Genomic DNA, 13,874 nt, shown 5'->3' with positions numbered 1-13,874 from the left:
GTTCTTAATTTTTTTTTCAGGAAAATTCCCAGATGTTTCAAGGTAGACCTTGCAAGAATATGTATCCTAATGAATATTTTCCTCATGGAATAACAAATGGAGCTAGTTGGTATAATGTCCCAGGTAAACATTCTTTAATATCCAGACCATATAACTTGATGGATTTTCTGTCCCCCCGGATGGTGCTGCTGCTTACTGATTTTTCAATTTTGAGAAAATATCATTCTTTTAAAAATATTGTTTAAATAATTTAAAACTTCAAATAACCTTTTCAGCTATCTTTTAATTTGGTACACTCGGAGTTTTCAGTAAAGAGATTGTACTAAAACTTTATGAAAGTGTTATATTTTACCTCTGGCTGTTACCAAAAAACCTTAGGTGTGCTAATAAGTGGGTAAGCTCTACTTGAATTCTTCTTGAACATGAAAGTCCAAGTGTCTTACCTATATGATAAGCATCAAGGATATTGTTTTTCAACCAATGCTAAGGAAAGATGGATTTGACTTTTTTACTGGGAATTTTGCTTACTTTTTGGGATCTGATCTAGTTCTACTTCTTCAGAGTTACTGATTCTAATTTTTTATCTGTTAGGTGGCATGCAGGACTGGAACTATTTACAAACAAATTGCTTTGAAGTGACTATTGAGTTAGGTTGTGTGAAATACCCATTTGAGAAAGATCTGCCAAAATTTTGGGAACAGAATCGAAGATCTCTAATCCAGTTTATGAAACAGGTAACTATTCAGGAGTGAAGTATGAAATTTCTCCCAAGAGCAAGGATACTTTTGTGTGTACATTTGGTTTTCACACAGTGATTTTCAAATACATCCTTCTGAATTCAGCCTATTCATGTTTTAGTGTGTTTATCTAGAAAATTCATGGATGAAAATGAGTTTATTTGTATGTATGGGGAGGAGTTGAAAATGATTAAACAGGGTGGTGGTGATTTGCTTTTAAAAAAAAAAGATTTCATTTATTTATTTGAGAAGGAGAGTGTGCACAAGTTGGGAGAGGGGCAGAGGGACAAGCCTACTCCCTGCTGAGTGCAGAGCCTGATGGAGGGCTCCATGTGGGGCTCGATCCCAAGACCCCGAGATGATGATCTGACCCAAGTCAGATGCTTAACTGACTGAGCGACCCAGACACCCCTGGAATGGATCTTTTAGAATAAGGATATTCTCCTATACGACATCTTCAGGTGCCATTATCTCACCTAAGAAAATTAATAGTAATTCTCTAGTATTACCTAGTTCCTAGTCCACATTCAAATTTCCCTCTCATTTACCCCAGAATGTCTTTTCTTTTTTCCCCCCATCTTCTGCCCATTTTTATTTTTTAAAAAATTTTTATTGTTATGTTAATCACCATACATTACATCATTAGTTTTTGATGTAGTGTTCCATGATTCATTGTTTACACTGGGTGTTATACCCAAAATGTCTTTTCATAGCCATATTTTAGAACCAGGATCTAGTCAAGGCTTATGCATTGCATATGATTATTACATCTCTTTGCTCACTTTAATCTAGAACAGGCCTTCCATTTTTTAAAAATGACATTTCCCTTTTATTTTTTTTTTAAGATTTATTTATTTATTTGAGAGAAAGAGAGTGCGAGCAAGCAGGAAGAGGGGCAGAGGAAAAGAATCTCAAGCTGACTCCCTGCTGAGTGTGGAGCCCCACTATGGGGCTTGAAATGGGGCTGGATGCAGGGTTCAATCTCTTGATCCTGAGATCTTGATCTGAGCCGAAATCAAGAGTCGGAGGCTCACCTGACTGAGCCACCCAGGCGCCCCTGACATTTCCCATTTAAAGAGGGCAGGATGGGGGCCGTGTAGGTGGTTGAGTCAGTTAAGTGTCTGCCTATGCCTCAGGTCATGATCCCAGGGTCCTGTGACTGAGCCCTGCATGGGGGCTGAGCTGGGAGCTTCTCCCTCTCCTGCTCCCCCTACTTGTGCTATCTCTCTCTCTCTGTTGTGTAAATAAATAAAATCTTTGAAAAAAAAAATAAAGAGGACAAGACAGTTTTCTTATAGAATGTCCTATATACTGAAATTATCAGATGTGCTAAAGTTTAAACAGTGTTATTTATATTCCTCATGATAAAGACAAACCTAGGCTATGAAAAATTAGCCTTTCAGAAACTAAAATATTTTGCTTAGTGGGTGTTTACATTTAGCTTTACTCTCAACTTCTAAATTCCTGTTTGTTCCACATATTTACTTTATTATCAATCTGTTATTTTGGATATGAGCTCCCCAAATAATTAAATGATGATCTTGACCTTTGACATCTGGGTGTCCTTGTACTTTATCCAGGTTCATCAGGGTGTCAAAGGATTTGTCCTAGATGCCACAGATGGCAGGGGTATATTAAATGCCACGATTAGTGTTGCTGAAATTAATCACCCAGTGACTACCTACAAAACTGGAGATTATTGGCGTCTCTTGGTTCCAGGAACTTACAAAATCACGGCATCTGCTCGAGGGTGAGTGACTGAATACTTTGATATTAAGTGCTTGAGGAAAGACAAACATGGTTCTATTCTAGACGATTTTTGTCATAAAGCCCTAGAAAAGTCAAGCAACCTTGAGTTTGATGCTGGGAAGTTTAAAGCTGGTTACACATTTGATTCTCCTCCAGTGATAAAGTGAGTACATAAACTGTCAGATTTAAGAAATCTATGAAATTCTGCCCTTTGAGCAGTGGCCTCCTCCTCTCAGGTCCCCTGCCTCCTGTCCAGACGTGAAGCTGTAGTGAGTGATCCCTTCACTGGCTGGTAACAATTCTGGGAAGTACCTGTTAGTTGGGAAACAGGGACTCCTGTTGCGCTGCATACTTCTAGTTATGTTGTCCAATAAATACCACCACTTTACATTTGTTCCTTTTTAAGGTTTTTTTCACACTTTTTTTTCCCTATCCTCACCTAAACCGTCCTCTTTTTTTATTTAAAAAATGTTTTTAATGTGTGTATAGTTGACACCCAATGTTACGTTAGTTTCAGGTATACAACATAGCGATCCAACAAGTCTATATGTTATGCTCTGTTCACAAATGCAGCTAGTATCGGTCACTGTACAATGCTATTACAGTATCATTGACTGTATTTCCTGTTCTGTAACTTTCATCCCTGTGACTTACTTATTCTGTAAATGGAAGCCCATATCTCCCACTCCCCTTCACCCATTCTGCCCACCCACGCCCCTGCAACCATGTGTCTGTTTCTGCTTTTTGTTTGTTCATTCATTTGTTTTCTGAGATTCCGTATTTGAGTGAAATCATATGGTATTTGCCTTTCTCAGTCTGACTTATTTCCCTGAGTATAATACCCTCTGAGTCCATCATGTTGTTGCAAGTGGCATGATCTCATCTTTTTTATGGCTGCATAATATTCCTTTGTGTATGTACACCACATCTTCTTTATCCATTAGTCTATCGATGGACACTTAGGTTGTTTCCATATCTTGGCCATTGTAAATAATGCTGCAATAAACATAGGGGTACATGTATCTTTTCGATTTACTGTTTTTGTTTCCTTTGGGTAAATGCCCAATAATGGAATTATTGGATCATAGGGTATTTGTATTTTTAATTTTTCGAGGAACCTCTATACATTTTTCCACAGTGGCTGCACCAATTTACTTTCCCACCAGCAGTGTAAAAGGGTTCCTTTTTCTCCACCTCCTCAACACTTGTTTTTTCTTATCTTCTTGATTTTAGCCATTCTGACTGGTATGAGGTGCTATCTCATTGTGGTTTTGATTTGCATTTCCCTGATGATTACTGATGTTGAGCATCTTTTCATGTGCCTGTTGGCCATCTGTATGTCTTCTCTGGAAAAATGTCTATTCAGGTCCTATGGCAATTTTTAATCAGATTGTTTGGGTTTTTTTGGTGTTAAGTTGTAAAAGGTCTTTATATATTTGGGATATTAACACCTTATTGGGTATATTATTTGCAAATATCTTCTCTCATTCAGTAGGTTGCCTTTTTGTTTTGTTGATGATTTCCTTCACTGTGCAAAAGCATTTTACTTTGATGTAGTCCCAATAGTTTATTTTTGCTTTTGTTTCCTTTGCCTTAGGAGACATATCTAGAAAAATGCTTCTATGGCCAATATAAGAAAAATTACTACCTCTGTTCTCTTCTAGGATTTCTTTTATGGCTTCAGGTCTCACATTTAGGTCTTTCATCCATTTTGAGTTTATTTATGTATATGCTGTAAGGAAATGGTCCAGTTTCTTTCTTATGCATTGTAGCTGTCCAGTTTTCCCAGCACCATTTATTGACGAGACTGCCTTTTCCCTATTGTATATTCTTGCCTTTTTTTGTCATAGATTAATTGACTATGTATGGATTTATTTCTGGACTCTCTATTCTGTTCCATTTTTGTGCCACTGCCATACTGTTTTGATTACAACCGCTTTGCAGTATACCTTGAAATCTAGAATTGTGATACCTCCAGCTTTGTTTTTCTTTTTCAAGATTGCTTTGGCTATTTGGGGTCTTTTGTGGTCCATACAAATTTTAATACTCTTTGTTCTAGTTCTATGAAATATGCTGTTGGTATTTTTTTTTTAAGATTTTTATTTATTCATTTGAGACAGAGAGATAGAGAGAGAGAATATAAGCAAGAGGAGAGGCAGAGGAAGAGGGAGAAATATACTCCCCACTGAGCGGGGAGCCCAACATGGGGCTCAGTCCCAGGACCTGGAGATCATGACCTGAGACGAAGGCAGAAGCTTAACCATCTGAGCCACCCAGGCGCCCCTGCTGTTGGTATTTTGATAGAGACTGCATTGAATTTGTAGAGTGCTTTAGGTAGAATGGACATTTTAACAATATTCTTCCAATCCATGAGCATGGAATAGCTTTCAATTTGTGTCATCTTCAATATCTTTCATCAGTGTTTTATAGTTTTCAGAGTAAAGGTCTTTCACCTCTTTGGTTAAGTTTTATTCTTTTTGGTGTGATTGTAAATGCATTTTCTTAATTTCTTAATTTTTTTTTGGTTAAGTTTTATTCTTTTTGGTGCAATTGTAAATGCATTCTTAATTTTTTTGGTAAAGTTTTATTCTTTTTGGTGCAATTGTAAGTGCATTTTCTTAATTTCTTAATTTCTCTTTCTGCTGCTTTGTTATTAATGTATAGAAATGCTACTGATTTTGGGGTATTTTGTATCCTGCAACTTTACTGAATTCATTCATTACTTCTAGTAGATTTTGGGGTAGCCTTTAGGAATATCTATGTACAATATCATGTTATCTGCAAATAGTGACAGTTTAACTTCTTTACCAATATGGATGCCTCTTATTTCTTTTGTTTGATTGATTGATTGCTGGGGCTAGGACTTCTGGTATTATGTTGAATAAAAGTGGCAAGAGTGGACATCCTTGTCTTGTTCCTGATCTTAGAGGAAAAGTTTGCCGCTTTTCACCATTGAGTATGATGTTAGTTGTGGGTTTTTCATATATGGCCTTTATTATGTTGAGGTATTGTTGTGGTAAAATTTTCTTTCTTATTTCTAATTCTCTAAGAAAGGCAATTTTCATCTTTTTTATAAGTTTTATTTCTACAAAGACATATTTACTCAAAAAGAGAAAATGAACTTAGGACTTTTTCTTTGGAAAAAACTTAATTTTCTTTATCTTCCCCATCCTTTACAAAACACCTGACTGTTTAATTTGAAACTTACCATTTTTACCCTCTTGTAGTTTTCTTTTTTGTGTTTTAATAAGTGTAGATGTTACCAGTGGATATTTTCCCCTCCCCTTACTGGCTATCTTATTTCTGAAGAGTTAGTTTGGACATTAAGTTGAAGTAAGGGTAAGTACATGAAAACATTTATAGTTACTGCTACCTTTAAAAAAAAATTATTTCAAATATCTAGTGGTCTGTAAAATGGATGGATTAGAACTTCAACTAATGAGAAATGAGATCTTTTCTGTTTTTCTTCCATTTTGGCATATTAGAAAAACAAGGGGCACCCGGGTGGCTTAGTTGTTAAGCATCTGCCTTCGGCTCAGGTCATGGTCCTGGGGTCCTGGGATCGAGCCCCGCGTCGGGCTCCCTGCTCAGTGGGAGGCCTGCTTCTCCCTCTCCCACTCCCCCTGCTTGTGTTCCCTCTCTTGCTGTCTCTCTCTGTCTGTCAAATAAATAAATAAAATCGTAAAAAAAAAAAAAACAGCAAAACAGCAAGATATCTGAAAAATAGGCTAGGAATCATGCTTTTGGTAGATAATGTCCTAAGTTAGTACCTCTCAAATTTTTCCAGCCGTACACTCTGATGACAGACAAGTGAACTCAGATTCCAGGAGACATGGGGTATTTACTGCAAATATGAACTTTCTTTTGTAATCATATACTTAATCTTAAAAATTCATTCACATTTTACAGTCTACCCATGTCTGTTCTTTGTTAATTAATGTTTAAAACAAATAATAAAGTATCACAAAGTTACATATTTGACTCTCAGAGAATTGATCTCAAGGATTCACGTATCCTCTGCAGACTTCTGTTTCCCCAAGGCCTGGGTATTCCCACTGCAGAAGCCTGGCTCTGATCTCTCCTTTATTACAGGTATAATCCAGTTACCAAGAATGTGACTGTGAAGAGTGAGGGTGCTATTCAGGTCAACTTCACCCTTGTTCGATCTTCAGCGGATTCAAGCAATGAATCAAAGAAAGGAAAGGGGGATAGCACCAACACTGATGATGTCAGTGATCCAACTACTAAAGAGTTTGAAACTTTAATTAAAGACCTTTCGGCTGAGAACGGTTTGGAAGGCCTCATGTTACGGTCCTCCTCAAATCTGGCTCTTTATCGATACCATTCGTACAAAGACTTATCAGAGTTTCTGAGAGGACTTGTGATGAACTACCCACACATCACAAATCTCACCAAGTAAGTGCTACCCTCTTGCTGCTTTTCTTTCTTTCCTTTTTTTTTTAAGAAGTTACATTCAACATAAGCCATGTTGAATGGTTCTTGCAATTTATTTGGGAGCTTCATATAGAGAGAATTGGAGTTTACTTGTTTTGAAACAGATATTGCTTAGAGATCTTTCTAACACTGACTCTGAAGAATTTTATGAGGAACATTGGAGGAGAATTACTTTTTAGGTTAGCAATGGATGGTCTGTGCCTCCTGGAACTGTAAAATTACTCTTCCTGATGATTACTTTGACTGAATTAAAAACAGTCTCCACTTCTCAGCTGCATATTCATGTCCTGACTGTTACTTAGTTTGTTTTATTTTGCTGAGGGCAAGGGACAGATTTGGAACTGTTAGCTCACCTGTCAGGGATCATTCTTTTTTTTCAAAATGAAAAGGAAGCCTGGTTTCTGTCATTTTGTGTACTCTAGTCTCTATTCACAGTTGCTATTCCCCGAAGACTTAGGGACAGTATGGGATTGAGGGTCCTGGAAAAATATGCAGTACTGGCTTAAGTAAAACTGATGTTGAGCCAGCCTGTCTTCACTTTCTGTGGCTGCTCTGCCTCACTTTCCCTGATTGTAAATCTTCTCTAGGTCTTGTTACAGTTACTCGAAAATTATTTTCTTCATTTGTTGATTCCTATTGTCTGCCTATTGTGGGCTTTACTCTGCGTTTTTCCCTGAGCTTTGTACTTTAGTTCTCTACCACATACCTAATGAACATTTTCTAGCCTTTGACATTTTTACTTCATTTTTCTTCATTGGTCCTTCTAATATTACCAGTACATTTAGCTTCTCAAATACTGGTTTATAATGTTTCTAGATGCAAAGAGTGATATCTCCTTTGGAAATACCAATTACCTCTCTTCCTCAACTGATTCTTGAATATTTCTGCCCAATTCAGGTTTTAATATTGTCCATCTTAGTGCCGTATAGAGCTTACAGACTTTCTTATTTTAAAATAAACGAAAAATTGGACATTATTTTTGCTATCCATTACTTAGTTCATTTAAGTTTTTTTAACCTTCCAACTCAAGATGCACTTTTTAGTTAAGTATTTTCCCCCAAAATGCAACACCTGCCAGTGGTGAGACACAAGACAGTTTTAGGTGGTCCACCAATGGGCACTAAGTATCATTGAATAGAACTATGGGAAAACAATAATTTTTCTATTCTATTAACCCTTTTCAATTTAATGCTAATATTTTTTTCTATATAACTCTTGGAAATCTCCCTTTGTATCAAAGAAAGCAGGCCTTAAGCTCAGAGCTCTTGAGCAAGCACAACACTTTAAATGATTTTTGCTGCAATACTAGTATTACATTAAGTAAAGTATAAAGTATCTTATTTATGTAAATTAATTTACATTTAGAAAGTAAGGTTCTGTACATTTGTGTATATATAAATTCTTCCATAATAAAAAATTTAAGTGAGTTAATTTAAAAAACATATGTTAGCTAAATAGTAGTATTAAGATTATAGAAGGTAGGGCAAATATTGTGAAGATGGTCTGAGAATGACTGAATTTGGAGGAATGGTGAACCACGTCATACTCTTTCCTAAATCTGATAATATCTCACTTGTATTTGATTTTCTTTGGCCAAGGAAAACTAATTTTCTGACACAACGATTCATTCTTTAAAGACTTTTAAAGGCTTTTGATGTTTGTTTTCATGTCTTTTTTTAAAAATCTGTATGTCAACGTTAACATAATGCTTGATTACTTCTTTTTGTTTCTGATTTTTGAAAGTTTGGGACAGAGCTCTGAATATCGTCACATTTGGTCCCTTGAAATCTCCAATAAGCCCAACATATCTGAGCCTGAAGAACCAAAGATCCGTTTTGTTGCTGGTATCCATGGAAATGCTCCAGTTGGAACTGAACTACTTTTGGCTCTGGCAGAATTTCTCTGCCTAAACTACAAAAAGAACCCAGCTGTTACTCAAGTAAGAGAAGAGCCTGTTTTGACATGCTTTAGAAGGAAGAAGCTCAGTCACACATTGAGATCAATGCACCATTAAAAAATTTTTTAGGGGCGCCTGGCTGGCTTAGTCGGTAGAACCTATAACTCTTGATCTCGGGGTTGTGAGTTCAAGCCCCACATTGGGCCTAGAGCTTACTTTAAATTTTTTTTTTAATTTCCTGTTGGATTTTACACAGAGGCACTTTTAGTGCACTACCACTTTAAAAACGGACCGTCTTTGTCTATACTCATTGTTAATAGTGTCTTTCTGTTATATTTCTTTGTGTGTAATTAAGAGGCATAGAAGAAAAGATACTAAAGATTTGCGTTCAATCCTTTACTCCTTTATTTAATAGTGAAATTACTCTTCCAGTCTTTACTAACCAATTCTGTACATTCTAACTTGAGGGACTTCCATTGCTAGTTACTTATAATTAGGATACTATATTGAAAATGAGTTGGAAGACAAATAGTTTTTCTTTTCATTTAAGGAGTTCAAAATTATTGGACATCTTGACTGCTAAGAGATTTTAGAAAAGGCAATGTGGCATTGTCTACTTTAGCCACCCATGACTACAGAAAAGAACTTTGATCCAGAGGATTGGTCACTTATGATTGAGTAACCTAGTTCTGTGTTTTCTTAGAAAAAGGAAGGAAAGAGTGTGCATCCTTCTAGAGTACTCACTAATTGGCACTGTCTATAAAGACTTTAGGAAAGGGGAAAAGAACTAATATTTGTTTAATACCTACTGTGTGTCAGGTGCTTACACCAAGTACTTTACATGGATCATAATTTAATCCTCAATTTATGTTATCTTCATTTCATAGATGTAAGAACTGAGGCAGAGATATTTGATAACTTACAGGAGGTCACACAGCTAGTATGTGGTAAAACTGAGATTTAAACCCAAGTGTGTCTCACTCTAAAGTCTATGCTGTTTTGTTTTACCATACTGCCTCCCCTAAAAGAAATTTGGGGAAGAATTTAGTCATGATTAGGATCAGAAAGCACCTATGGGATTAGGTAAGATGAACTTACTTTGGCCAAAAATTACTTTACCATTTTCAGCAAAGCAAATTGTATTGATTACTTAATGTGAGTTGTAAGGAGTATCCCAAGGACATTTTTTTGTTCTTTTCTTAAAAAATGAGAGTATCTAGGATACTGGTTCTCAAGGCTGGCTACACATTAAAAACATTTGGGAAGTTTTTAAAAATACCAATGCCTGGGCCCCATCCCCAAAGACATCAATATTCCTTTAAAAAGCTCCTTAGGGGATGTCTGGGTGGCTCAGTTGGTTAAGTGTCTGCCTTTGGCTTAGGTCGTGGTCCCAGGGTCCTGGGATCAAGTCCCACATTGTGCTCCCTGCTCAGCCGGGAGCCTGCTTCTCCCTTTCTTCCCCACTTGTGCTCTCTCTCTTGCTATCTCTCTCTCTCTCAAACAAACAAACAAACAAATAAATAAAAGCTCCTCAGGTTATTCTACTATTTGGCCATATTGCTACCTACTGATATTATGGTTATAAGAGACTATATGTCCTAGGTAAAATACCTACCAGGAATTTCAAAACTTCTAGTTTATGAGAATTTGCCTCACTGGTCTAATTAGGCTTGAGCTAGTAATCTTACTCTAGATTGCCATTTGTTTTGAGATAAGTAAGGGTCAGAATTATCTGGCAAGTTCAAGAAAATATACACATACCCAGAGACCTGTAGCAAAGGCCAAGCACGTACATTTTAGAAAAAAATCTCTCTCCCAGGGGAGAAAGTTAAGAACCAATGAATTTAGGGTCTCCAATATTTTCAATCTATAGACTATTTTAACAGAATAAATAAGCCAGGCATCATTTATTCTGATTTACTATCAGAAATATATAGGATGAAGTATATCAGAAATTAGTTAATGATGCATATGTAGGTATTGATGCCTATGGATTATCCAGAGGAAAAATTATTATGAGGAAGACAAATATCTACTTCATTTTTCTCGCTGATTTCAACTTTTCTGTCCCATTGTTTCCAGACATACACTGATGTTTGTTAGACTATGAATTTCAGTTTCTAGTCTGGAAAATATAGTCTATTATTATTGGTCTGAGCCAGTGGTCAGCAAACGTTTTCTATAAAGGGACAAATAGTATATATTTTAGGCTTGTGGGACAGCTGTTCTGTGTTACAACTATTCAAGTTTGCCATTGCAGCACAAAAACAGTCATATGAATGGGCGTGGTGGTGTGCCAATAAAACTTTATTTACAATAGCAAGTAGCTGGGCGCCTGGGTGGCTCAGTTGGTTAAGCGACTGCCTTCGGCTCAGGTCATGATCCTGGAGTCTCAGGATCGAGTCCCGCATCGGGCTCCCTGTTCAGCAGGGAGTCTGCTTCTCCCTCTGACTTTCCCCCCTCTCATGTGCTCTCTCTCTCTCATTTTCTCTCTCAAATAAATAAATAAAATCTTTAAAAAAAAAAACAATAGCAAGCAGCTGGCTGGATTTAGCCTGTAGGCAGTGGTTTCTGATCCCTTTGTAAGTCATCAGGAGGTCTCTAGGATTATTAGTTGTGCAGTAATTTTTCATTTCTTTTTAAATTTATTTGGAGCAAGAGAGAATTTTCTATCTGTAATTTTCTATCTACCTATCTATCTGTCTATCTCTATTTTTAGTTCTACCTTTTAAGTCTGTTTAAAACAAGAAAGATGGGCGCCTGGGTGGCTCAGTTGTCAAGCGTCTGCCCCCCCCCCACTCATGTTCTCTCTCGCTCTCTCTCAAATAAATAAATAAAATCTTTAAAACAACAACAACAGAGGGGCGCCTGGGTGGCTCAGTTGGTTAAGCGACTGCCTTCGGCTCAGGTCATGATCCCAGGGTCCTGGGATCGAGCCCCGCATCGGGCTCCCTGCTCAGCAGGAAGCCTGCTTCTCCCTCTCCCACTCCCCCTGCTTGTGTTCCCTCTCTCGCTGTCTCTCTCTGTCAAATAAATAAATAAAATCTTTTAAAAAAAATAAAATAAAACAAGAAAGACTTTCTGTTTGAGGCATGGCAGAGTATCTTATGATTCCACATAGAGCTAACTGATCTCTCTTTCTGTTTTAGCTGGTTGACAGGACTAGAATTGTGATTGTCCCTTCTCTAAATCCAGATGGGCGAGAGAGGGCACAAGAGAAAGACTGTACTTCAAAGAGAGGACAAACAAATGCTCATGGCAAAGACTTGGATACAGACTTCACAAGTAAGCCTAATTTTTAGACCATTAAAGTACTTTGCAGATAATTTTATTTTTCTTTACTAGGAGATTGATAGATTGTGTAGATGAGTAAAGGGGTTACTTTCATTCTAGGTTGTACAAACAAGGTATAAATGACAAGCTAGAAACTTGTCAAATTTTTCTCCATTATCATTTGTAAAAGTAATTCAAGTTTTTTTCTTACAAATTCAATCAATAATATTGGAGGGGTTCCATCACTAGCCATACAGATAGGTATATTTTCTCTCTCTATCCCCCATATACATGTATACACACGTACACATGTGCACAGACACGGTGTATGTGTATATTGATTTGATGGAGTCTTTCTTATTGACTTAAATAGGATCATCAACTATACATCAACTATACATATTGTTCTGCAACTTTTTTCATTGAGTATATAACTGATATCTTTCCATTTCAGTACCTATAGATCTCTAACATATTCTTATTAATGACATCTTAGTATGCTGTCAACAGTCTAGTTTATTCAATAATTTTCCTACTAATGGACATTTAATTTCTTTCTAATTTTTTGCTCTTGCAAACAGCACTACAGAAAACCTCCTGATTTCTGAAAACTTTATTTTCTTTCAAAGATAGGTTATGTATTCTCGATATTATTTTTTAAAAGAGGATATATCCATCCCTTTTTGTTTCCGATAAGAATGTTTTTTAATTTCCTTAGATCATTAACCTTTACACATCATCTTAAGTATATAAAACTCAAGATAATCTGCCTTCTAGAGTGTATCTTTTATGCTGTTGCAATAGTGGCTTGTGGAGTAATAAAGTATTTATATACAGATTTTTTAAATTAGCTGCTGATTGTGTTCATGTATAGAATATTTTCTTAGCTATTCATACTAAAATTTTAATACTTGATATTTTATGTTTGACTTTTATGTTTTTTAGATAATGCCTCCCAGCCTGAGACTAAAGCCATCATTGAAAATTTGATTCAAAAACAGGACTTCAGCCTTTCTGTTGCTTTAGATGGTGGTTCAGTGCTGGTCACATACCCATATGACAAACCAGTACAAACAGGTATGTAGAATGTCAGTTTATTATATAGTATTCAAGCTTAGATAGGAAATTCCAATTAGGTAATGTCCCTTCTAAATTTTTTAAAAATCGTGAGCATTTGCGCACACTCCATGAGCAAATAACCAACCTAGGAAGACTGTACATATATCAACAGCTTAGTTACTTGGAGGAGAGAGGTCAGATCTAAAGATGAGCTAGCTTTATTGCATGTAGCCATCTTGTCACATTTGTTCAGTTTAGTTCACAAGCATTTATTGAACAATTATTATGTCTGTAGACATTGGGAATGCAAAAGTGAATAAGACACAATGCCTACCTCAAGAAACTCATTATTATATGTAACCAAATATTAACAATACAGAATTGCCCTCCCCTGCGTTAAACCTTGACTGACTGGTTGCACTTAAGATGAGATTAACAATTGCTTGTTGAATCTCTCTGGGACCATTGTATATGGAATTTGTGTTGTTTTCAGTGCAGCCTAAAAGAAATATTGTCATTAGGCCACAATTGCCCTAAAATGTAAAACCAAAGCAAGTTTGTATTTTAGTGTGGTAAGCTCTTGTGTAAACTAACCATTATTACCTTTTAATATAAGGAAGATGTAGATCTTCTTTGTCTGATTATCCTGGGTAAAAAGAACCGTGTAGTTAATTATAACAACTCCTCGATAAACTTCAGTGGGG

General features: G+C 36.5%; 1 protein-coding gene across 1 annotated transcript in view; it reads left to right on the top strand.

The window, feature by feature from the left end:
* Positions 1-13,874, top strand: part of CPD (carboxypeptidase D) — a 67,777-nt gene that overhangs the window by 42,620 nt on the left and 11,283 nt on the right. Inside the window, exons 9-15 of the mRNA XM_027625642.1 lie at positions 21-123; positions 592-734; positions 2,318-2,487; positions 6,579-6,902; positions 8,685-8,880; positions 11,988-12,123; positions 13,057-13,188. Of these exons, the coding sequence (XP_027481443.1) occupies positions 21-123; positions 592-734; positions 2,318-2,487; positions 6,579-6,902; positions 8,685-8,880; positions 11,988-12,123; positions 13,057-13,188 (1,204 nt within the window). The remainder of the gene's footprint in view (positions 1-20; positions 124-591; positions 735-2,317; positions 2,488-6,578; positions 6,903-8,684; positions 8,881-11,987; positions 12,124-13,056; positions 13,189-13,874) is intronic.

This window comes from Zalophus californianus, chromosome 16 (genome assembly GCF_009762305.2).
Source record: "Zalophus californianus isolate mZalCal1 chromosome 16, mZalCal1.pri.v2, whole genome shotgun sequence".
NCBI classification, from domain to species: domain Eukaryota; kingdom Metazoa; phylum Chordata; class Mammalia; order Carnivora; family Otariidae; genus Zalophus; species Zalophus californianus.
The sequence above is the reverse complement of the archived record's forward strand: the minus strand, read 5'-3'. Positions and strand labels throughout refer to the sequence as shown.